The 26,440-nt window shown below is 38.6% G+C and overlaps 2 protein-coding genes across 3 annotated transcripts in view; both read left to right on the forward strand.

Moving 5' to 3' along the window:
• The first annotated feature begins 523 nt into the window (after positions 1-523).
• On the forward strand, positions 524-9,146 carry FGG (fibrinogen gamma chain). Of its 2 annotated transcripts, XM_021699019.1 has the most exons (10): positions 524-865; positions 967-1,011; positions 1,442-1,625; positions 1,737-1,830; positions 3,467-3,597; positions 3,916-4,049; positions 4,969-5,153; positions 6,658-6,935; positions 8,246-8,415; positions 8,915-9,146. In XM_021699019.1, the coding sequence occupies exons 1-10, from the start codon at positions 788-790 to the stop codon at positions 8,927-8,929; spliced, it is 1,314 nt and encodes a 437-aa protein (XP_021554694.1). In that variant the 5' UTR covers positions 524-787; the 3' UTR covers positions 8,930-9,146. The 2 variants fall into 2 exon arrangements, with proteins under 2 accessions (XP_021554694.1, XP_021554693.1); XM_021699018.1 differs by lacking the exon at positions 8,915-9,146 and having other exon boundaries at positions 8,246-8,912.
• An 11,220-nt stretch (positions 9,147-20,366) lies between these two features.
• The window catches only part of FGA (fibrinogen alpha chain), an 8,926-nt gene continuing 2,852 nt past the window's right edge, over positions 20,367-26,440 (forward strand). Inside the window, exons 1-5 of the mRNA XM_044912594.1 lie at positions 20,367-20,475; positions 22,994-23,119; positions 23,701-23,884; positions 25,253-25,398; positions 25,992-26,440. The exon at positions 25,992-26,440 is cut by the window's right edge and continues 956 nt beyond it. Of these exons, the coding sequence (XP_044768529.1) occupies positions 20,422-20,475; positions 22,994-23,119; positions 23,701-23,884; positions 25,253-25,398; positions 25,992-26,440 (959 nt within the window). The 5' untranslated portion in view covers positions 20,367-20,421. The remainder of the gene's footprint in view (positions 20,476-22,993; positions 23,120-23,700; positions 23,885-25,252; positions 25,399-25,991) is intronic.

Consider the following 26,440-nt stretch of genomic DNA (forward strand, 5'->3'; position numbering starts at 1 on the left):
GGGAAAAAGTATTTTGTAACTACGTGTGAATGTTAACTAGACTTATGATGGTGATAATTTTGCAATATATACAACTATGGAATCAGCATGTTGTACACCTGAAACTAATGCAATGTTATCAATCAATTACATCTCAACTAAAAAAAAAAAAAAACACAAAGAAAATGGTCAATACAGAGGGGCAGGAATATATTTCCAGGTCATTCATTCATTCCTAGGAATACTGCCCAATTGGGACCTGCTGCTTCCACCAGGCAGGCAAAGGCTCCTCCTGCCACAGCCCCAGGTTAAAAATAGGTATGTTACCTCCTCCCTTGGCCAAGAAAGGACTTGCGCTAAATAGGATTATGGCACCAGGCTTCATCTTCAGGTTGGGGCGGGTTTGTTCTGGTCGAGGTCAGCCCTCCGTATTTGCTCTCAGCCCCGTACTGGAAGAGGTTGCAACACGCAGCTTCCCGGCCCCCTCCCTCCGCACAGCAAGGGCTAATGCTTCACTAGCCTTTGCAGATGCATGTGCACTTCAGGGGGAGAAAGTTTGAGCCGAGCCAAAAAGGTGGAGCTTACACCCGTGTGCCAAAGCTGGGAACCTGACTGAGTATGGGGTGGGAGCCAGGATGAGGAAAAGGCTGGGAAAGACCTCCCCGCCGTGCTGGAAAGAAGGCCCCGTGATCAACCCCAGCCACTGGCCGTGCTGGCTACCCTTGGAGCTTACATAAAGGGACAAGTGGAGCCCCAGAGGCCACAGTGTTGACAGAACAGGGCTCGGAGCACCGGGCGCCCCGACACCATGACTTGGTCCTTGAAGCACCAGGGTTTGATTCTCTACTTCTATACTTTTTTACTGCTCCCTTCGACATGCCTGGCAGTAAGTATGCTGTTTCTAGAACATCGTTGTGTTACACGGACAGCTGAAAAGCAAGAAAATATATGATACACTAGTGACATCTCTGTGTTTTTCTCCTCCAGTACGTTGCTACCAGAGACAACTGCTGCATCTTAGATGAAAGATTTGTAAGTAGTTTTCATGTTTCTCACCGTGTGTGAAGTGGGGAGGGGCGGAGCAAGGAAGGGATTCTCTCACAAAAATCATTTGGCATTTTAAGGCTTTTGGAGCGGGGGGGGGGGGGGGGGGGGGGGCGCCTGGGTGGCTCAGTCGTTAAGCGTCTGCCTTCGGCGCAGGTCATGATCCCAGGGTCCTGGGATCGAGTCCCGCATCGGGCTCCCTGCTCGGCGAGAAGCCTGCCTCTCCCTCTCCCACTCCCCCTGCCTGTATTCCCTGTCTCGCTGTTTCTGTCAAATAAGTAAATAAAATCTTAAAAAATAAATAAATAATAAAACTTTTTTTTTTTAAACATCGTCTAGGTCTTAGCTGTTTTTATTAGTAGATTTTATGCAGTCTTTTCTTAAATCAAGATTTCTAATCACTCTGTTGTATTCTCAGGGTAGTTACTGCCCAACTACCTGTGGAATTGCAGACTTCCTGTCCACTTACCAAACCGGGGTAGACAAGGATCTGCAGTCTTTGGAAGAACTCTTCAGACGAACTGAAAACAAAACAGCAGAAGCTAAAGAAGTGATCAAATCAATCCAAGTCACCTATAACCCCAATGAGCCACCAAAGCCAAGTGAGAAACAAAATACTGCTGACTGAGACAATGTTTTGTGATGTTCCTTTGCTGTTGCTTCAGTGGCTCCATTTGCTCACATCTTCTTATGTCTCTGATCCCTTATTACAGACAGCATCGTGAGTGCTACCAAGGATTCCAAGAAAATGATGGAAGAAATTATAAAATACGAGGCATTGGTTGGATCACACGAATCGAATATTCGGTAACCATTTTTGTTTTCATTTACTCTCCAAGGTGGACTTAGTTTTTTTTCAATATTCCAAGCTTCAGTGGAAGTAACCTTTTTATTTTTCCGCACTTACAAAATCCAATTGGCATTATGCCTGACCACCTTGAACACAGTGGAGGTAGGAGTTTTTAGTGCACTATGAACCGCATGGGGTTAGAATTGCTTTTTAATAATCATATGGGAGAAAGGTGTTCTAGATGTTCTCAAATGCTGTGTTGACCAGAATTATCAAAGTGGTCACCCCTCACCCATCTTGGACTTACAACATGAATTCAAACTGATGGGAACTTGGTTGTTGAAAATGAAATTCTTTTAATAAAAATGCCAACAAATCGGTGGTGGGGAATTAGTAAGCAGAGGTAGAGGGAGGATCTTGGCTACAATAGTATATTATATTGAAGGCAGAGCAGAAAAAAACGTTTTTTAAGAAGCCAAGCATAACAAAAATTGTGAACCACACTGAACCTGGAGTCTTGTATTCTCTCTTCACTTTAAAGTAAAATGTCTCTGTCAACAACTTCCCAGGGAATCACAGACTTTCTGAGCATAGGGTCTCAGATACAGTTTAGTTTCTTACTCAAATTTTTCCCCCTCAGTTGTTCTCAAAGTAGTGTAAGAAATTTGAGATAAATGGCGGCTGAAGTGATCCAGAAGGGATCTATCTTCTGTTTGGTATCAGAGGCCATTATTATTTTGGGGGTTATTATTAACATTATAATTTGCATTATTATTGCCCATCACTGAAGTTCAAGGAGACTATTGTGCAGAAATTTTCTAAGGCTAAGGAGAGAAAAAAAGTGGTCAAATAGTTTTTCTATTCTCTTTTACTTCAAAGAAAGATAAAATGGTCCATGCGTTGTAGATAGTTTTCTGTCATTTCTGAATATGTACAAGCAACCCTGTGAGAAACTACAAAAACAGATTTTTACTTCCCTCAGACTCTTTCCAAAGCTATGTAAATGGAAACATTAAAAAGAAAGACAAAGTGTCTATTGTTTTATTTTATGTAAAATAATGCCCCAGATTCGTTTCCCATGTAAGTCACAGACTGAAGTCCATAAATAGATCCTTAGGAGATCTACAGTGAAAAGGAATAGCTTTGGCCTATGTGAATTACTGAGCAGAATCTTTCTTTCCCTGTGAATATTCTGTCCTAAGAAACATCAGGTGGTCTTCCTATTAACCAGGTTCCTCACTCCATAGGTTGTTATCTGCTGCCCTTTATGCAGAATGTTAAAAATCTGGTTGACCCTGGCACCTGAGTGGCTCAGTTGGTTAAGCAGCCCACTCTTGATCTCTGTTCAAGTCTTGATCTCAGGGTCTTGAGTTTCAAACCCCACGTTGGGCTCCATGCTGGGCGTGGAGCCTACTTTAAAAAAAGTTGGGATGACTGCTTAAGATGCCATCGTTTATTGACCAGGACTCCGTTATTTTCCTTCCCAAAAAGCTTAGAACTTTAACTCCTCTCAATTCAGTAACATAATTTTATAACTTTTCCAAGAATGAAGTAATTTATCAGCAATTACTTCTTGAGAACATATTTTGTAAAGAAAATACAGAATTACTCATCTGAAAGGAATACTCCATTAACTTATTCTTCTGCTTGTAGATTTTTACAGGAAATATATAACTCAAATAACCAAAAGATCAATAACCTGAAACAGAAGGTAGCCCAGCTTGAAGCAAAGTGTCAGGAACCTTGCAGAGACACAGTACAAATACATGATATAACTGGGAAAGGTAAGTGAAAGGCTTATATTGGAATGATTCTTATCACAGCAAATATATAAAGCAAAGGAGAATGTTTAGGAATGTATAGGAATAATTTGGAAATGTTTAGCAATTAAATCTAAAGTGTTCAATTGCTTAGACTTTTCTTGAGTAGCTAAAACTAGTTTGAAAGGAATGATGATGCGAGAAGTAAGAAAATGCTTCTTGGGATGTGAATAGTTTGCAACACTGTGAAGAGCTCATTATGAAGGCTGGTACAGTCTTACATGGATTTCAAACCACAGTAAAACTATTCTTCTCCTTCTTTTCCTCCTCTGCTTCCTTCAGATTGTCAAGACATTGCCAATAAGGGGGCCAAGGAGAGTGGGCTTTACTTTATCGAACCTCTGAAAGCTAAGCAGCAGTTCCTAGTCTACTGTGAAATTGATGGATCTGGAAATGGATGGACAGTGCTGCAGAAGGTATTTCCCCTCCCCATGTGTATGTAATAAACACCAGATCAACTTCCGCCCTATGCCAGAAACTTTTGCAAGCACTTTGTGAACATGAACTCAATTAGTCCTCACAATTCCCCAATTTTCCTATGAGGTACAACCATTACCTCTATAGAGGAGGAAATTTAGACACAAGAGGTTCAGCAACTTGCCCAGGGTCACATAATAAGTAACAGAGTCCAGATTGGAACCCAGGCAGTCTTGTTCCAATCTGTGCTATTGACTCTACACTATGTTGGCACTGATGTTCTAGATTCATGAGAGCATATAATCACAGTCTCGGAATGGCAAAGAACTAAAACGGACCTCTTGCATCCAGTAGATCAAGATCTAAGGCTGCCCATCACGAAAAGACAAAGTCCCCCAGAGGATACAGTTGGGCTATTCCAAGACAAGGGCCCTCTGTTGCCTCTGCCAGAGCCAGAGACCCATTGCAGATCCTTTAACCATCTGTTGATCTTTGATCACTGTTTCAACTAATCCTGCAGGGGGCGCTCAGAGAGAGTGAGTGCTGGAAGTGCTGTTTGGCATACACAGACTGAGCAATGAGTTAACCTTTCCACCATCAGTATAAAAATCAGCAATATCAAGTTGGGGTTCTGAAGTCCTCTACGTGCCTTTTTAAAACTACCACTGATTTAGAATTTGCTATGTACCAGACACTCTTTTCAGTACTTCTCTTAATTCTCTGGTGTAATCCTGCAACAACCCTAAGAAATAGGCATCATTATTCCAATTTTACCGATGAGGAAACTAAGGCAGCTTGCCCAAGTTCACTTAGTAAGTGGTGGAATCATACTGTCCAGATTTTCAACAAGATATTTTTAGCATATTCTTTATGTGCACTGATAATCCACTCCTTTTGTCCATATGATTGTGTACTTAGAGGCTTGATGGCAGTTTGAATTTCAAGAAAAATTGGATTCAATATAAAGAAGGATTTGGACATCTGTCTCCTACTGGAAACACAGAATTTTGGCTGGGAAATGAGAAGATTCATTTGATCAGCACACAGTCGGCCATACCGTACGCATTAAGAATACAGTTGGAGGACTGGAATGGCAGAACCAGGTACTCTTTAGAAAGGACTTCTGCTTTTTTTGTTGTAGACACTGTCTGGAATGTGCACTTTCAAATTATCAATAGGCCAATAGCAAAGACAGCCTGACAAATGCAAAAGGCACATCCAACTATTTTCCCCAGGAGTTGGTTTGGTTCTTGGGCAGTTCAAAGAGATAGGTCCCATCCAGGATGGAGAATGTTTTGGTGTAATCTGCTTACCCTGGAAACATATAGACTAATAGCTAATATTTACTGAGCACTTAATTTATACCAGACAATGAGCATGAAATTAAAACTTAATCTAATCTAATTAATTATTTCATGAGGAAGATACTATTATTAATCTCATTTTAGAGATTAACTTTCCTAAGGTCATGTTGCTGGTAAACAGTAAAACTTGGATTTGAACTTAGGTAGTTTGACCCTATAGCCTGTCCTCTTAATGACTGTTCTGGTTGAAAAGTGAATCCAGACTTTTCAAATTCCCTGGTGCTTTAATGACAATTCATTCAGTCAATCCATGAGCTACCCTAAAATTAAATCAGCTAGCTCCTTTGGTGAGATAAAGTCCCCTCTATGCTCACAGTTACCTGGGAGGTTTGAGCGTAGCATTCCTAGTTAAAATTCAGAAAAACATCTAATCATTTTGTTATGTTTATGAAATAATGAAATATATTGTCTCCAAACATGTATTTTTAATCAGAAAGTACCATAGTCAGTAGACCTTCTCCTATGAGAACACCTCCCAATTTCCAAGTACTGGAGATTAAGGAAGAGGCTAAATATTTTCTGAAAATTTCTATTCATACACCAAAGCCCATTCTTTCCTGCACTCCATAGAATTCTGGCCCTTATTCACAACTTTTTCCCAGGAAAGAATCGCTCTCTGGCCCTTATTCACAGCTTTTTCCCAGGGAAAAATCTCTCAAATATAATGACAGCTTATATTTTGTGGGCCACACAGGGACCATTTCTTTTATGTGATGCTCTAGGAAGCCCTCCTTCTTGTCACTATCATGCTGCTTTGGGAAAGAAAAATCCCTTTCGGACCTCATCCTTCAAGATGCCACAAGTGGCTAATAGAGCTGAGTTCCTTCAAGTTTGGTGCATTAATTAATGATCACTCAGTGTCATTTGCTGTGGTTTATGATAACTCTGTGTGCAATGCTAAACACTTACTTAAAGGTGGAAAATACGAAATTAGTCAGATTCATCCACACACCTGGATTTGATATTAGGATTCTACAGGCAAAAAGCATTAAAATGGCTGATGTTTTTAGTTTTCACTGGGATGCCCTGAAGGCTTCTAGACTGATTCTGGGTGGTGTTGAGTTCTGAACCGGTTCACACATCCATCACCTCTTGCCAGATTTGCAGGAAATTTGATTCAATGAGCACATTTCAGACTTAAGAAGCAAAGTTAAAAATTCCAAACAATTTTCCTGTGGAAAAGGGAACTTCTGAGATCCCTAATGGGGGCCAAGATATGATGTCTCTATTCCCTTCTTTATAGTACTGCAGACTATGCCATGTTCAAGGTGGGACCTGAAGCTGACAAATACCGCCTGACGTATGCCTACTTTATTGGTGGAGATGCTGGAGATGCCTTTGATGGCTATGATTTTGGCGATGACCCTAGTGACAAATTTTTCACATCCCACAATGGCATGCAGTTCAGTACCTGGGACAACGACAATGATAAGTACGAAGGAAACTGTGCCGAACAGGATGGGTCTGGTTGGTGGATGAACAAGTGTCACGCAGGCCACCTCAATGGAATCTATTACCAAGGTATGGCTCTCTTCCTTACATACACGAACGAGTGTATAGTTTATATTTTTATGAAAGGTAAAAAATAATATAAGAAAATGAGAAAAAATTAGTACAGAGATTGGGGGCTTATTATATAGTTCTTCATTTTAAACCAGAATTGGATACTAAACTTAGACATAAATTGGCCCCTCTGTAAGAAATCCACCACTTACGGTTATGGTATCTCTTCTAGACTTCTACACTTATGTGTGATCTGGATGGACTAACATTATCATATTTATGCTTGTTAACACATGAGCCTTGTGCAGCTTCCCATGAGCTATGTGACAGATATAACCAGTGTGAAGGAACAGAGTTAAGAGCAGGGAAGTAATGGTAAAAAAAAAAAAAAAAAAAAAAAGCTTGAGAGAAAAGGAGTCCAGCCTGAAAAGTGTAGGCACTTATTTTAGAGAGGGGGGTAGCAAGCTGTAGTTTGCTCTAAGGCAGGAATACTTCTAAACACTAAACTTACTGACAAACGATTATTACTACCCAACAAGTATGTGTTGGGGAATCTCTACTGATTCTGAAAGATCCATTAAGATAAGCAATCTTACCTCTTCAGGGTACTGTGCTAGCCCATAGATGATTCTAATCCTCTTAAAAGCTATTTAAATTTACCTTTTGGTTTTCACAACGTTCTTTTTTTTTTTTTTTTTGAGAAACCTAAAATATCTTTGCACCTACAAACCACGACTCAGAATAGCCATGTTGATAGCCTATGGCACACTCCAGTATTGGACTTAGACAATCCTTTACAAAATTACATAAGATCTGGTGTCCAAGGACAAGGAGAGGGCAAATCAACGTAGTCTTCAGTATATAATGGAAATGTAAAATAACTTTCCAGAACTGTTTTCTAAAGTCCTATATTTTTCAGTGAAATTGTGTTTTTAGGTGACCTGAGGTCATATGATCAGGAATTGTTACTCCTGCCATTCTAACTTGCTTGTGGACAGATGGTCCAGAATAGCTGATTCCAGGATGACTAAGCTCAGGAAGAGAGACTGATTGGGGAAATTTGGAGTTCTAGCCCTGTTAGTAGGGAACACATTTAAGTATGGATGTGATCAAGAAGTATAATACAGACATAAGAGGTTGGTTCATAATAAATGTACTTCAATTGTAAATCAGGATTTTGGGAATCTTTAGGGATTTTTCAGATAGTAGGTAATGATAAATTTGATGTAAGTGGCAATGTATTTTGTAACAAACAGGCCATTCTTTACAGACTTCCTGAGGTAAGGAAATTCAAGAGCAATTATACATACATCTAAAATTTGTTTTAGGTGGCACTTACTCAAAAACATCTACTCCTAATGGTTATGATAATGGCATTATTTGGGCCACTTGGCAATCCCGGTGGTATTCCATGAAGAAAACTACCATGAAGATAATCCCATTCAACAGATTAGCCATTGGAGAAGGACAGCAGCACTACCTTGGGGGAGCCAAACAGGTTGGACCAGAACACCATGTTGAAATAGAATACGACTAAGTCATTTTACCCTGAGAATTAAACTGTTAATTTCTGTTAGTCCACAAAGTTTCAGTCATTTTTCTGAAAGTTTCATTTTCTCTTATTATATTTATTAATTTTAAGTCTTTTACTAAGAGTATTTAGTCTTATATGGAAACTAAAACTCACTTTGGATTATATTCCAAATTACTGAACTCAAGAGTTTTTTAAAATTTGTTTATTTAAGAAAAGAACATTTTAGCTTATTTCTTAAATATATAATAATAAAAGTGTTGCCATGTTTTGCATTTTAATTGATAACATGTAATTTTGTCTTGCTGATTTATTTGTTTATATTATTTCTTAAATGTGTTAGTTTAATAAACTCAGAGTAAATTCCAGCATTTCAAATGCCTAAGTATTTTTCCATGTCATTCATCTTTCATTCTTCTTTTTAAATGGAGAGAATTATATCTTTTTATTTTTGTTTTGGTCATAGGCTGGAGACATTTAAAAGACCATTTCAAAAGTGATCTGCTTTTTTTTAAAGGACTTTATCTGAACAGAGAAATATAATATTTTTCCTTTGGGACAATGGACTTACAAAGCCTCACTTCATTTTAAGAGTAAAAAGAACCCATGTTGGGAACTCCACTAACAGTTTTATGCTCGTGATAATTTATCTACATGCCATTTCAATAAACATTTTGTTTCCTAAAACTAGATACATGGTACCTTTTATTGATCATTAAAAACCATCATTTTCCTTCAATTCAGTAATTCCAAGTGGGCAATCGTTAGTAGTTGCTGAGTTCTTAGTTTATACTGAACTTTATACTTGACTCTGAGGGAGTTATAAAGAAAATGGAAATCACAGCTTTTGTCCTCCAGGGGATATAAGACAAAAACCAGAGAATACAGTTTAGGCCTAAGAGACAAAATTTGGTATAAGAACGTAAACACAAGTCACAATCACATAACCAAGGTTCATGGGACCCAAAATACAACTGGACCTATAGGGTTGTTTGGGGATTCTCTCAGAAAAACCTTTTAGCTCCAGACCCCTGTAGCCAGATGTGGGCACCTTGGGAGGACTGTACGCAATTCAGAACAGCGAGCCTTAGGCAACAATCTGTTCTCTCTCTCACTGGTAACTGATGAGGTGAGTGGAATGGAACCATAACTTCATTCTGAATCCAGGGATATTGAGATTTTAGCAGCCAGAGATAGGAATTGGCAACTTTCTGTAAGGAATAGCAAAGTCTGTGTAAGTTGGCATGAAGTTGACTATGTAAAGTAATTGACTGATTTCATGAGCGGAGGATCGGTTTTATAGTCCTCAGCTTTGGCTTTGGATTGTCTTCCTTTCCACAATTTTTTCCCTAATTTTCTCACTTCCTTGTTGTCATGAGTCCTGATTTTAAAATACCCTAATGAGGAGTTAAAAGCATTAAATCAACTTCTAGGTATACAACCAAATACCTGTGAGGGTCTGGGATAAGAACATTGATTTACTGTTTGTAGTACTCATTCATTTATGTATGCGTGAAGCGTTCATTCAACTAACACTTACTGAAAGCCTTCATTGTACTAGCCACTGTGCTGGACTGTGGGGATAGTTCACAGAGCAGTATCCTCCTTCCTCTCAAACCTGTTCTATTCCATCAAACAACCCAACGGCTCATCTTCCAGTCTTCCTTAGCCTTCATTCCCCATATCGTCAAGCCTGCCAAGCCCAGCTGCTAAATATTTGTTATATTCTTCTCCTTCTCTATATCCACTGCCATCATTTTTGTTGGGATATACAGCATCTCCTGTCAGGATAAAGGCAATCATCTCCTTCCTGTCTTCCGTGTCGCCTTCAACCTTGCCTGCTCCCACCTTGTCATGCTTCAAACTACTTTTAAACTCAGAATGCATACAGTCTACCCTTTGTGAACTTATAAAATCCTCTGGGTGAGCAATTTGGTCATAGGTAAGAAGAGTTGTATTAATATTCTTAAAGTTTTTTTTTTTAAGATTTTATTTATTTGAGAGAGAGAGAATGAGAGAGAAAGAACACATGAGAGGGGATAGGGTCAGAGGGCAAAGCAGACTCCCTGCCGAGCAGGGAGCCCGATGCGGGACTCGATCCAGGGACTCCAGGATCATGACCTGAGCCGAAGGCAGTCGCTCAACCAACTGAGCCACCCAGGCGCCCAATATTCTTAAAGTTTTGTTGTGATAATATCACTTCAGTGATTTATTCCAAGAAAATTATTTTTGAAAAGGAAAACAGCTATGTACAGAAATATATTATAGCCATATGTCTAGTAAGTGAAAAATTTAGAAAATATTTAACAGTGGAAGAATGGACAAACAAGATGATTTATTAGTACAGTGGAATAGATGCAGTGATTACCTAATGAGTATAATATCTCTATATGAACATGTAAACATTTACAAAATCTTAAGTGAAATTTTAAGATGAAAAACAATTCTACAATGATAATTATGTAAAAAAATTATGTATGCATATACGTTTTGAACTAAATGCAATCTTGACATGTATACATTCTTTGTACACATTTATTCTCCCCAATACATCTAATGTAAAATTTAATACTAAACCACAAAATAAATATAAAGAAATCCAAAAATTTCTGATTTTTCTCATGATCACTAGTCCGGTGCTTCTTCTAAAATATCAATTATAACATTTTTTCAAAAACATTTTGGAGCTCCCTGTTTTTATAAGTGTCCTGAATACGTATTTGGTCTGCATGTTGGATAATCCAGCATTGATTGCTGGAGGAGGCCTGACTGGTAGAGAGGAGCTTCTAACTTTCTCTTTATATATCTCTGTATTGTTTTATTTGCTATAATGCTATATTACATTTGAAGTTAATTTTAAAACCCAAAGAGAGAAAAACAGATGAACTACACAATTCTATTTGTTCAGTTACTAATATTCAGTGGTAAATATCAAAGGGCTACAGTTTAAGAAATAAAGCATGAGAAATACTTCTAGACCCAGTTGGATCATGTCTCCACAAATAAAATACAAATAGAAAAGGTTATCTTGATAAACTTTTAAAAATCTACTTTTAAGTGAAACAAAGAGTTTGAGTCTTCATAGAGACAGATTATTTTTCTTCACAGCTCAAACCATAGATAACTTACTCAACCCTTTCCCAGATATAAAGAACTAAGGTCACTGTGAAATAGGAAGGCTAAGTGCAAAGCAGATGGGCATGGTCCCACAGTTTGAGAAACCTACCGAGGGAAGCTTCCAAAGAGGAGGGTCCTTGTACGGGGCAACTGACGCCATGACTTCAGGTCATGCAACTACAAGGCAGAGTTCTTTAATCAACAGGCTGGAGTAATCATTTACTGAACAAATATCAAGATTTTAAAATATACCCCTGAAGGGCTGTAGCTTTTTTTCCCAACTCCCTTTATGGTTAGTAGTTATAAAGATTATGTTTCAGATTTGTGGGTGGGTTGCAATGAGTGAGAAATGGAGAATATAAGTATAGACAACACAGTTGAGAACATTACAAGAGCTAAAAATTCTTGACATACTCTATCCAGTATAAACTAGCCAAGGTATTCGTGGTAGATATCTTTGGTTTATTCAGTTGATAAGAGTGAAAAACAAAGTACACACTTAACCCTGGAGAAAATATATCTCCCTGATGATTTCTTTTCTTTTCTTTTTAAAGATCTTATTTATTTGAGAGAGAGAAGGAGAGAGAGAGAGAAAGAGAGAGACAGCACAAGTGGGGAGGAGGGGAAGAGGGAGAGGGAGAAGCAGTCTCCCCGCTAAGCAGGGACACCCCCCCACCCCAACACAGGGCTCCATACTAGGACCCTGGGATCTTGACCCTAGCCAAAGGCAGATATTTAACCACCAACTGGCCCCCCAGGCACCCCTCCCTGATGATTTCTTATCATTTTGATGTAGCTCTAAAAGAGTGCAGGGAAAGAGTTAAAGATAGTAAGAGGAGATAAAGTAGATGGATAATAATAAGTTGTTGATAAAGAGACCAAGAATAAGGAAAAGACTGTTTTATATATCTGTGTGTGTGTGTGTGTGTGTCCCTCAGAGACAGGTTGAGTTCATGGAAAACCTGGTAACACCATTTTCATCCACCTGTGCTGGGTCTCTCTCTTGATTGATTGATTCTCTTTTATTCAAACTTCCTTTTCTTCCTTCTATCTCCTTAATAAACAATCATGCCAGTAGATTTGATGTGTTTATTTGTATGCATTCTTATAAATCATGAATTGATCTGTTTTGTTATGTATTTTTAAGTTATATAAAAGGCATTGTGTTATAAATCAGTGTTATCTGGCTGGTTCCTAAATTCTTTGTTACTGGTCTGTGTTAAGATAGGTAGAAAAATTGAGGATTAGCATGTAGAAACATTTTTTCCTATATTATCTTTGCTCAAATTATATTCACTGAAATGTAATTTTATGTCTTTGGAATCGAATAATAAGTATTAGGGCCTACATTTGATTCATCCTTACTTTTTAAAATTTTACTTTTCTAGTAATTATTTTTATTTCATTTTATGATTTATAGGTCTGTAATTGTTTAGAAATTTAACAAAACTGGTTCTTTACCACAAATACTTTGAGAAACACTGCTAAGGTCTTCATTGTACTTATTACTTTTTTCATTCAATACTATGTTAATATCTACCTACAATCTGAGTACATTATAACTTCCCTTGATTTTCTTTGGAATCCAAGGGTTATAAAGTGAATATTATTTAAAAAAAAAAGGAAGTGAACTGGGCACCTTGGTGGCTCAGTCGTTAAGCATCTGCCTTCAGCTCAGGTCATGATCCCAGGGTCCTGGGATCGAGCCCCACATCGGGCTCCCTGCTCCACGGGAAGCCTGCTTCTCCCTCTCCCACTCCCCCTGCTTGTGTTCCCTCTCTCACTGTGTCTCTCTCTGTCAAATAAATAAATGAAATCTTTTTTTAAAAAGTGAATATTACTTGGTTCCAAAGCTTGTGATTTTTAAAACTATTTTTAATTAATACCTAAATTTATTGCATTATGGTCAGAGAACATAATCTTGATATTGGTTCCTTTTTTCTTTTTTTTTTTTAAGATTTTATTTTTAAGTAATCTCTACACCCAACGTGGGGCTTGAACTTACAACCCCAAGATCAAGAGTTGCAAGCTCTTCCAACTGAGCCAGCCAGGTGCCCCTTGATATTGGTTCCTGAGAGGCAGATTTCACAAGATATTCTGGGACAGAGGAATTATCAGAGAATTAATCGATCCCATAAAAGTGCACATAAATCATAATCACTCTCCAACAATGATCTACATATCAGTAGACAATTAATATTTTTTCCCTTAAGAAGGAAAACAAAGAAACTAAAGATAGACAGTGATAAACACGAGCTTTGGTGCAAATGGCCCCGTAGCCATGGCCCCTTACAAGTACTGATAGTAGGCTTGACCTTTGACTTGCGGAACACTCCTCGGCATCAGGTTTGAAAGACTTCTGGGAAAGCTGGCAGGCACAGTTTCAAGCTCTTGCTTATTTCAATTTAATTGGGAAATATCTGAAGGTACAAATGGGGATAAATTCTGGATCATGACATTTAATCAGGTTTACCACTGGGTCAAAAATGAGTTTCCCAAATCCAAAATCCAGTATTCTTTGCCCTCACTCCCATTTCCCAAGTCCTCACCCAGGTTTTCTTTTATTGGCAACTTCAAAAGCACAAAATGACCCTGGTAGATGGGAAACCTCCCTAAATAAATCTAAATATTGACTCCCCGTAAATAAACACAGTAGGCCAGATTCCACTCTGTGATGAAAGTGGCCTCTTTCAAATCCTCAGGGGCAAATATTTAAAGTGTGACTTTAAGAAATCTGACCTAACTTTAAAAGACCTTGGACTGGTAATGTTTTCCTTCCTAATTTGCTCTCCTTACATCACAAAGCTGTGATAAGTGTCAAAGGAGAGAACACATGAAATTGCTTCAGAAATAAAAACAAAAATAAATTGATTTTTTGCTGTTAAGACTGGCATTGCTGCATGGGATTTGAATCCAATGTCAGTTAAGTTTTAAAACTTTAATCATTTTTGTTTTTATTTTTTAATAATATTTTTATTTTAGGGGCGCCTGGGTGGCTCAGTCGGTTAGGCGACTGCCTTCGGCTCAGGTCATGATCCTGGAGTCCCGGGATCGAGTCCCGCATCGGGCTCCCTGCTCGGCAGGGAGTCTGCTTCTCCCTCTGACCCTCCCCCTCTCATGCTCTCTCATTCTCACTCTCAAATAAATAAAATCTTTAAAAAAAAACAATATTTTTATTATATATATATATATATATATTTTGCAGGAAAGTTATAAAGATACTACAGAGGTTCCCTATACCTGTCACCCAGTTTCCTCTCCTGCTAACACCTTATAACTACCATAGTTCATTTGTCAAGACCAAGAAAGCAACTCTGGTAGTTATTATTCCCTAATCAGCCCGCTTTATTCCCTTTCACCAGTGTTTACACCAATGTCTTTTTTCTGTTCCAAGATCCTATCCAGGATACAATATTACATTTAGTTGCCACATCTTCCTCAACTTTCATAACAGTTTCTTAGTCTGTCCTTGTTTTTCAGGACACTGACAGCTGAGAGGCATATATTCTGGTATACTGGTCAAATATTTTGTAAAATGTCCTCCAACTGGGGTTTCTCTGCTGCTATTCTCAGCATTTTTGTTTGTTTGTTTATCTGAGAAAAATTTTACCCAAATGCGTTCTTTAAACTGCCTTGGCTTTGTTAGGGAATGGCCCATTTAAAACAGGTTCCAGGTGCGCCTGGATGGCTCAGTGGATTAAGCGTCTGACTGGGTTTCAGCTCAGGGTCTCGAAGTCAAGCCACGATTCTGGCTGCACGCTCAACGGGGAGGGGGAGCCTGCTTGAGATTCCCGCCCTCTGCTCCTCCCCCACTTGCACCAGCTGTCTCTCTCTCTCTCTCTCTCAAAAAAAATAAATCTTAAAAAAAGGGTTCCAATAAAAATCACAAATAATTAAATTTATTTTGATTATTAAATTTACTCATCCTTTTAATAAACTTCTTGCTGTGGAAAGTCTAAGTTACTTAAAAAAGGCTATTTCCCCAAATCTTAATATAGCATTATTAAATCTTAATAAATTAAAATCCCCAGATCTTAATATATCATTATTAAATTAAATACCAACTGATATATCTTCTTTGCTAATCTTTAATAGAACCACAGTGAAACCAGCAGAGAAGTGTGCCAGATTTAATGGATGGTATATGATGTTAAGGCATATGATTTTAGAATGAGTCCATGTTGTTGATATTAACACAAAAATTGATTATTCATCTGTACAATGGTTTTACTTTTCAAAAATAACATTTATACTTCAAGGCATGTTCAAAACAAACAATTTGATAACTTTAGTAAAGCACATTATAAGAAAAGTTAATTTATCTTGAAAATGAATTATTATTATTATTATTATTTTTAAAGATTCTATTTATTTGACAGAGACAGACACAGCGAGAGAGGGAACACAAGCAGGGGGAGCGGGAGAGGGAGAAGCAGGCTTCCCGCCGAGCAGGGAGCCCGATGCGGGGCTCGATCCCAGGACCCTGGGATCATGACCTGAGCCGAAGGCAGACGCTTAACGACTGAGCCAGCCAGGTGCCCCGAAAATGAATTATTTAATTGATGACACAGTTAAAAAAAATGACAAGAAGTAAAGCAATGGGAAAAACTCAAGGACCTCACTTTCACCAATTTTTCTCCCTCTCCCTCCCCCCTCCCTCCCTCCCTCTCTCTTTCTTCCTCCCTCTCTCTGTTTCTCTCACACATACACACATGTCACACACACACATACTCAGAACTACTTAGTGGAAACTTGATTAAAAGTGCGGAAGTGGGGGCACCTGGCTGACTCAGTTGGTAGAGCATCCAACTCTTGATCTCAGGGCCATGAATTCAAGCCCCATGTTGGGCATGGAGCCTACTTTAAAAAAAGAAAAAAATTGCTTAAGCAGAAGACCATGAAAATAAGGCATCAGGACAGAGAGAGAGAGAGAACTATCAATGTATTATTGGAATATTATAGAATTTGATTTTAAAATTACTAAAAAATGATTCCATTAAGTGGTTATTAATTTGGAGACCATTCAATTATAACAAAGTAGATTCCTTTCCTGCACAGGGAGATTAAAGAGAAATGCAGTGTGACAGAAGCAAACAAGATCAAGAAAAGCTCTTTTTTCCCTTTCTCAGTTTTGTAAATCCAGTTCAGAATCATTTCTATATGTTTAAGGAAATTCCCATCTTTTCTCTGGAGCTATAATTTCCAGGGAAACCATCTGGAGCCATCAGGGTACTGATGATTTCTGAAAGTAAAAGTCCTATTAGTTACTCTTACATACATCATCAACAACTCATTCACCTTTCACAGTAAACAGTTTGGTTAAAAACCAACTTTTGCAACACCCTTGAAATGCAGGAGACCAATAGAGAAAATCAGATACACAAAGCTAAGTAGCCTTGCCATTGTTTTCCAGTAACTCCTTTATAGATTAGTCTCTGCTGTAAAACCTGAGGCAGAGGCCCTGAAAGAGACCGTAAGTACCAGAATTGCCTAAATTCTCATAATTCAGGCATTTCAAATTTTAGAAATTAATTTTAGTACTTTCTAACTGTGCATTTAATACTGTTTTGATAAGATATGTCCTGTCAAAGCACCCTTATCTTCTTGTTATTAGGACAATAATAAAATTACAGATTCATATAGATCTATGCTAGAAGACATAGTGAATATTTTCCAGAAACATCTTGCATAACTACAGCTATAGAATTTCTATTCTTTTTACATACATTATATACCATTTCAGCCCTGCCAGATATTACGGCATAGCAAATATAGGAATCCCTGCAATTAGATAATTTTAATTTGTGGAATATTTTATTAATTTCAAAAGGACAAATAAATGAAACATCCCTCTCATTAGAGCTAAAAAAAAAATTAGGATTTGGTCATCTCTGGGAAAAATACAATACTCTACAGAGGTTGTGGTTTAAGAAACTAGAAGGTTCTCAGACTTCCCCCCCATTTTTATATTTGTCAAAATATCCTTAATGTCACATGCTTTAAAAAACTGATACTCCCTGTATTATTTGTCACCTGTTCATCTGCATGGCTTCCTGGCTAAACAAAACCTACTTCTCCATAGGTTATAATACAGCTTGTTCATGGGGGGGAGGGCCCAGCTTCGTGGGTGCTCTGTCCTGCAGGGTCGGGCCAAAAGAATGCCCCACAAACTTGTCTGATTATGGAATTTGGGCACTGGAGAGGTAACATGGGAACTTTCAATTTTGTGGTACTGAGACGTTCTAGGAACAATAAAAGCGACCATTTCTGGGTCTCCTCATTGTGTATATCCAACATGCTATATAGGCCATATTATATAATCCTCACAAGAACCCTGCAAGATAAATATTGCCATTCCCATCTGACAGAGAAGTAAACTCAGAGAATTGAGTTTGACTAAACCCATGTGACTTAGCTAGAATCCATATCTCACTCTCTGCCAAGCCCATTATTTACACCATTCTGTGTCGCCACTGTGACAGCCTTTCATTCTTCCAACAAACCCTTACTAGCGTTTACTCTATGCCTGATCTTGTACAAGGCAGTGTGCCTTGGCCTCACGAAGCTCAGTGTAGGCGGACATAAATAAATAACCTTCCAAATATACATTATCTTGTAGTGATAAAATAGAAAGAAAAACAAAACTAGGTTCATGGTATGACTGCTCTGTAGGTGCGCTGGCCAAAGAAGGCCTCTCTGAGGAGATACCATCTGAGAAAAGCCTTGGATGTGCAGATTCTTGAGGGAACCATGGAACGGCAGGGCTAAAGGCTAAAAGTGGGACCTTGGAAATGCCTTGATGTGGCACCAGAGCTGAGGCATTCAGTCAAATGAATGTTTTCTGTTCAAACTGTTTTCTGTTAACTTACTTTCAATTAGATTATGTTCAACTGAATCACCTGCAGCCCCCTAGATTGCTCTCTAGCAACATCTTCCATATACTGTGTTCACTTCCCAAGAGGAACAATTCTTGTGAGCAGACCAAATCATCTGAAGAGGTCAAGCCTCAAGTTCCTATCCATGCCTGGCATTTTGCCAGTTTAGTCACGGTCGACTGAGTAAAACTCAACTCTCCATAGAATCACGGCCTTCCAGAACCTGGATGGATTCTAGGGTTCCCTCCGAGTTTTGCAGCTGCAGCTAGAAATCCAAGAAAGCAACATCAGGAGTGAGCTTGATCAAAGAACCTTCCAGAGAACAAGTAGTGAAGGAAGGTGCTGCCTTGTACCCAGGCTTTCATCCATTTATAGCAAGCTTCACATGCCTACAATGCGTGAGGAGGCAGCAGGTCGACTTTACAACTTTACACCCATGTTTTCTTGCTGAGTGAGGGCCCATGCCATTTGGGACCACATAAAGACCAGTAAAATGTGTCAGTTCTCCAGTTTGTGATCTAATGAAGGAAATGGACAACACTCCTACAGTGATAAATGTCATGAGTGGTACATGGTCTAAAGGAGTATGGAAGAACAAGAGATGGCTTTTAATTGGAGAGATGGAATCAAGTATGGTGTAAAGTGTCTAGCAAAGTGCCTGGCACTTAGCAAACACTCAATAAATATTAGCTATTACTATTAACCAGAATAGACTTCACATACGAATCAGAATTTAAGGCAAGGTAGGTCTGTCAGGCAAATTATAAGATGCCCAGTTAATAAGCATTTCTGATAAACAAAAATTTTTAGTATAAGTTATGTCCCAAACATTGCATGGGACATACTTAAATTAAAATGTATATGTTGTTTATCCGAAATTCAAATTTAACCGGGCATCCTGGTTTTTTGTTTGCTAGATCTGGCCAAGGAAAATTTTCATATGAAGATGAAGAGCAGGGAAAGTAAACTGGCATGTCCAAAGGCATAGACACAGGAAAGAAACGATATTTTTCATGGCACTTTATGTTCTCCAATAATTGTTAACACTCAATGAGTACTTACTATGTGGGAATCACCACTGAGGGCTTTACAAGGATTAACTCATTTATGCTTCATAAAAACATGTAGTTTGTCAAAAGCACAGAGTTGGGAAATGGTGTACCTAAGATTATGAACCTAAGATGCTTGGCTACAGGGGCTACTGTCTTAACTGTTTTGGATAGAGGAAAAGAATCTGTTCAAGGTAACGTATAGAAGGATTTCAGGGTCAGCCTATCACTACAGTCAATTTTTTAAAGATTTATTTCTTTATTTAAGAGTTTATTTATGTATTTATATAAGAAAGAGAGAGGGAGAGTGAGCGGGGGGCGGGGGGGGGCAGAGAGAGAGGGAGAAGCAGACTCTCTCCACTCAGCTGGGAGCCAGAAGCAGGGCTCGATCCCAGGACCCTGAGCCCACGACTTGAGCCAAAATCAAGAGTCCACCACTCAACCTACTGAGCCACCCAGGCACCCCCACCACAGTCATTTCTTAAAAGTCTGATCATCCAACCATAATTCCTACATGAAGTGAACTATCATTTGCCAGATCTCTGTTTGCAAGGGGCTGTTTCTAGCCTGCCTCAGCCCCTCTCCATATTGTCTCAAGTACTCAAGCAGAGGTCTGTCTTCCTATGTTTCCTTTTGCCTTTCTAAAGTCATCCTGTTCCTGGAATGTGAGATCGTCCTGGAATTGCTGCTACCTTTGCAACAGCTTATCAAAAGCACACAAGCTTGGGGGAATTGAGCAAGAACTTCGGGGACACCAACCTTACAGAAGAAGCAGGGGTTGTAGAGCGCATATTGACTGTCTAAACAGGACAAAGATAATGATTAATCAAACCTCCTTGCAGATTTAAATGGGATGGGCACTAGGAGTGGAGGCAGTCTTCCTCTCTTTCAGCTGGGGTGCTCCTTAAGAGCCAGCTCCACCCTGAGAAAAGATGTTTTCTGCGAAGATCTTTTGCCTGGTCCTGAGTGTGGTGGGCACAGTCTGGGTATGGTCGCCTTTATTTTCTCTTCTTGCTTTCTCTCTGGTGTTTATTCTGCAAAGAGCTTGCAGGTCTGAGAGACTTACCTACGTCCTCACACACTGCGAGCTTTATAAGCTCTACGCCATGGAGGCAAGGTCCTAGATGAGCCTGACACCTCAAGAGTAGGGAGGAGCCTTAGCGGGACTAAAGTATAGAAATTCACAGGGAAAGCTTCCGTGTCTATAATTCAGCCTTACAACATCATTTGTTTATTTGTTTTATGGGAAGAAGTCTTTGCCCTCTTTGTTCCAATAAAGCCTCGAGATAGTTCATGCTAGTTAACGGAACAAAGCATTCTTTTGCTAAGAATTTTAAAAATCTAATTATTAATTTATTGCTGGTTGTCCATAATATGCAGAACAGTGGTTTAATGTAGTTTTCCTGAAAGGTTGTTTTTGTGTGTTTTTTTTTTTTCCCAAGAAAAGCAAATTTGTTGTTTTAAAACATATTACATAGGATATTTTATTACATATTACATGGTTAGGAGAGATTAATTGAGAAGGCAATATTCTTTTTGGGAAGCAATCTTTTAAAATAATTACTAAATATCGCAATGATTTCTGAAGTTTGACTCCAGAGACCTGTAGAAAAGAAGAGGAACTTAATTCAACAGGCCTTTGAAACACTTAGATCTTATAAAAACATGACAAATATGTTTAAGAAACTCAGTTACTTCCTGGGCTATGAATTATTCCAATTTATTTCTTTCCCTTCACTGCTCATAAAACCTACTACCAGAGCAAAAAAACTAAAGAGGGTTTCTAACTTAAATTTCTTTCTTATAGTAAACTTAAGTAAAAAAAAGTTTTATGGAAAATAAGACTAACATCATTTGCTAACGATATTTTGGATAATGCATAAGTTTTCAGTTATCTCTCTCTTATTGGCATAAATATTTAACTTTTGCCTGTTTTTATTGTTGTGCCATTTTATTCTGAAGTATGTTTGAATTTATAATTTTATTTCTTAAAGAGATTGTACTTGTTCTTTTAAATAAACTGTCCTTGATTGCTTGAATAATAATACTTATTATTATTATTCTTAGGGTACTTCTTAAAAAATGAGATAGCAAATATTAGCTAATTATAAGAATAAACTATCCAGGGCGCCTGGGTGGCTCAGTCGTTAAGCGCCTGCCTTCGGCTCAGGTCATGATTCCAGGGTCCTGGGATCGAGCCCCACATCGGGCTCCCTGCTCGGCGGGAAGCCTGCTTCTCCCTCTCCCACTCCCCCTGCTTGTGTTTCCTCTCTCGCTGTGTCTCTCTCTGTCAAATAAATAAATAAAATCTTTAAAAAAAAAAAAAAAAAAGAATAAACTATCCAAGGGAGCTGGCTCAGTCCATAAAGCATGTGAATCTTGATCTCAGGGTCGTGAGTTCAAGCCCCACACTGGGCATAGAGATTACTAAAGAGATTACTAAAAAAAAAAAAACTAAATTATTTGAGATTAAAATAGTCATAGCAAAATCTTTGTAAGTTAGTAGTACAAAATAAAAATAACTAAAACTTAAAATCCATCTTGATTTATGAGGCTATAAAGTCTTGCTGGAAGAATATTTCTATGTCCTATTTCACTTCATAGGTCATGATAGAAATTTTTCTAAAAATCTATATTTCTAATTAGAAAGGTGTTCAAAAAAAGTTGTCAGTCATGGACCATTATTTTTGCTTTCAGTCTACTCTTTTGCATTGCAATTAAAAGGAAATTATTACGTGAGTGGGTAACCTAAAAAGCATTTCCCAGTCTGATCTGGCCACATTTGTGCCCTTGGTATGTACCTGCTCAAATTACGAATCCATCAGATCAAAGTAGAAAGTTGAAGGAGAGAGAAATTAAGCTAAGATAGTGTAGGTGTTTTCCTACTGAAACAGAAATTATAAGGGAAAGAACTCTGAACTTTTCAATTACGTTTCTATCTCCAGACATTACTGAAAATGAAAATGTAAATTTTAACTAATTTTGTTGATTCAAATAATTTTCCGTACATAATACATTTTCCGTATTTAAAACTCCTAGCATTTATTAAATGCTTGTTTCACATCCAACAGTGTTAAAAAATGTATTTACCCGGGGCGCCTGGGTGGCTCAGTCGTTAAGCGTCTGCCTTCAGCTCAGGTCATGATCCCAGGGTCCTGGGATCGAGCCCCGCATCGGGCTCCCTGCTCCGCGGGAAGCCAGTTTCTCCCTCTCCCTCTCCCCCTGCTTGTGATCCCGCTCTCACTGTGTCTCTCTCTGTCAAATAAATAAATAAAATCTTTAAAAAAAAATGTATTTACCCTATCTCCTTTAATTCGTACAACTCCATGAAATAGGTATTAGGATTTTCAGTCAAAATGTCAGAAAGCTTGCAGAGGCCCCAAAGCAGGTGCTCTTAATCTCTGGGAGAGCCCCACCCCCCTTCCCTTGGGTTTGCAGGCATGCCTGTGTCTTCTTATCTGCGTAATGTTGTTCTCTTTTGTGTGTTCGAATGAATCTGTAAAGACCACAGATAGCAAGGAAGGTGAATTTATAGCCGAAGGAGGAGGTGTGCGTGGCCCCAGGATCGTGGAAAGACAGCAATCTGCCTGCAAGGAGACAGACTGGCCCTTCTGTGCTGATGAAGACTGGGTGAGTGGTGGGCAGAGGGAGTGGGAGAATCCTTCCCTGTGGTGCTAGAATTGTGCACAGGATGACCCAGTAGGTCACAGAAAACTTTTCAGTTGGGAAATAATCTAATAACTCATTACATGCCAAATTCAAGAAGACAAATGGAAAGCAACCTCACCCTGAGAGCAGTATTTGAATTACCTCCCAAACTCTGGGTCATTAATGGGATTAACAGTTTGGATTTTAGTTGCATGTTCAGACAAATCCCAGGAACCTAAGTATTATGGCCTCAAGATTTTGTGGGGCCTAATTTATTATTTAGTGTACCCTCATTCCAGAATTTCTCTCTATGACCTCTGACTGGTCCTCTTAAACTACTTTTAAGTCAATAGATGATGTCAGCATATTGGGGGAGGGAGGGGAAAGGGGGGGTATTTTGAAATATAGCTGGGTGACGGGTATTAAAGAGGGCACGTATTGCATGGAGCACTGGGTGTTATACGCAAACAATGTACTGGATTGTACATTGTTCAAATGTACTTCAAAATTGTACTGGATCTAAGATATAGACCCTTAATATAATTTTTCCTCTTCACTTCCAGAACTACAGATGCCCTTCTGGCTGCAGGATGAAAGGGTTAATTGATGAAGTCAATCAAGATTTTACAAACAGAATAAATAAGCTCAAAAATTCATTATTTGATTATCAGAAGAACAATAAGGACTCTGGTTCGTTGACAGGGAACGTAATGGAACTCGTGAGAGGGGATTTTGCCAGCGCTAACAGTAAGCATCACATATTTGGTACTTTGACCTTATAGCACACAACAACGCAACAACAAAGGCCCCAGATAAATATGCTGCCTCCTTCTAGCAACTTCCAATTTTATTCCAAAGTACTTAAGATAGAAATGCATGCCTTCATGATATCCCTGAATGTTAAGGAGAGGCTTGCTTTTTATAAAAGTAACATCAAAAAGGTTAGCTTAGAATTGTTTAAAGTCACAAAGTAAGTCAGAATTTTGTATTGAAGACTAGAATTTAAATGTGTTCTTTTTTAAAGAGTATATGCTGAAAAGAAGATGAGCATAACTTTTTGTTATGTTTCTGTCTTACAGAGGAGGGAGGAAACTGAGGGATCAAGAGACTTACCCAAAGACACAAAGCTATCATGGGATGGAGCTGGGAGTCCAACTCCGCCAAGCTGTTTATGTTTTGTTTTTTAATTTAAAATATAGAGCTATGTTCTACATTCTCATCGGACTATGACGAAGTCTCCTTAGGACGAGGAGACATTGGATTTGCTCTGGGCATGGGAAGCAAATTTAGTGAGGCCCTAGTTCCTGAAGCCTTGCTTTGACTCTTTATATCTTTTTTTTTTATGTTATGTTAATCCGCATACATTACATCACTAGTTTTCGATGTAGTGTTCCATGATTCATTGTTTGTGCATAACACCCAGTGCTCCATGCAGAACGCACCCTCTTTAATACCCATCACCGGGCTGACCCATCCCCCCATTCCCTTCCCCTCTAAAACCCTCAGTTTGTTTCTCGGAGTCCATAGTCTCTCATGGTTCATCTTGAAATTGTTCCTAAGATTTTTTTTTTCCTTAGGTCAACAGGATCACTCACTTGCCATTACTGCTGCACTGTTGACTTTAAATTAGTTAAGTGTCTCCTAAAGATATAAAGAAGACTCTTGCTGACCTAAGGGAAAAAAAATCTTAGGAACAATTTCAAATCTATAGGTAGGAGGGAAAACTTCTCAGTAAGAAAATCCAAGAATATGTTTAAGTATGTTAGCATATTGTTAACATTATTTTTAAGTCCCTTGGTTAAAGATATGATGAAATAATTGAAATGTTATCAAATTTAATCTCCTAATTATACCTTTAAAATTGCAAAGACATTTCTTCTGCATTTATTTGGATTACTAATTGCTAGTAGAGCATCTTAATTGACAGCTATGGATGACTAAAGGACATGACATTGTTCAAATCTCAAATGCCTAATAGATTTGGAACTGACAAATAAAATGTCCAAAGAACAAATTGTTATTAAAAGGGAAATGATATTTATAAGTAGATTTCCTTCTTTTGCTGGCTATGATAAGAAAATCACTTAGCAGCTCCTTCACTCTTGCTTTTTTCAGATAATGATAATACATATAGCCAAGTGTCAGAAGATCTGAGAAGCAAAATTGAAATCCTGAGGCGCAAAGTCATAGAACAAGTACAGCAAATCCGCCTTTTACAGAAAAATGTCAGGGATCAGCTGGTAGATATGAAACGACTGGAGGTAAGTGAGTGTTTGGCTCTAAGACCAGATTTTCTTGTTTTCGAATAGCAGGGAAAAGGAAGGCAATAGTCATTCACTGAAGACCTACTATATGTAGAGCTAAGTGTTATATCCATTATCCACCTACAAAGTAGGTATTATTTCCCCCACTCTACAAATGAAGAAAAGAAGTTCAATGATATTAAGCAAATTTTCCAAGGACACATAGTAAATTTCAAGAGCAAATACTAAGTCCCTGCTTGCCTTGTTCCAAAGCTCTGACACCACCATACCTCTGGATCTTCAATCTCAGTCTCACTAAGGGTCCATTCATCAGTGTTTCCTTTCAGAAGGAATAGCATCTTACTGATATGTTTTAAGACTAAGATGAATCCAAATAGCTCCTATTGCTTCTCCAGGCTAACCGTACAATACCTAACATCTCTTCCACTGAGGGTGTGACATAAATGAATAATAGAGTATTGATTGGTAGGTCTTCACCTTAAAGAAATGAATCCAGTTTCCAAAAAATAAATTAACTGCTTAGACCTGAATAGGCATAATTTCTTTATTTATATCAACCTCTTTTCTTTCCCTTTCTCCCCCTCTCTTAGGTGGACATTGATATTAAGATCCGATCTTGCCAAGGTTCATGCAATAGGGCTTTAGAACGTAGGACAGATCTAAAGTACTATGAAGATCAGCAGAAGCAACTTGAACAAATCATTGCCAGAGACTTACTTCCACCTAAAGACAGGCAATACTTACCACGGCTGAAAATGACCACATCTGTAAATACGCTTCTTGGGGACTTCAAGAGCCAGCTTCAGAAGGCCCCTTCAGAGTGGAGGGCACTCATGGAAATGCAACAGATGAAAATGACATTAGAGGGGTCTGCTAAAGATGGAAATACCCGAGGAGACACTGCATCTCATGGAACAGGATCAGTGCCTGAAAGCCCCAGGAACCCTGGGAGCTTCACACCGGGAAGTTCTAGCACTTGGAACCCTGGCAGCTCTGGACACGGAAGTTCTGGCACTTGGAACCCTGGCAGCTCTGGACA

Source organism: Neomonachus schauinslandi, chromosome 2, assembly GCF_002201575.2.
Source record: "Neomonachus schauinslandi chromosome 2, ASM220157v2, whole genome shotgun sequence".
Taxonomy (NCBI): Eukaryota; Metazoa; Chordata; class Mammalia; order Carnivora; family Phocidae; genus Neomonachus; species Neomonachus schauinslandi.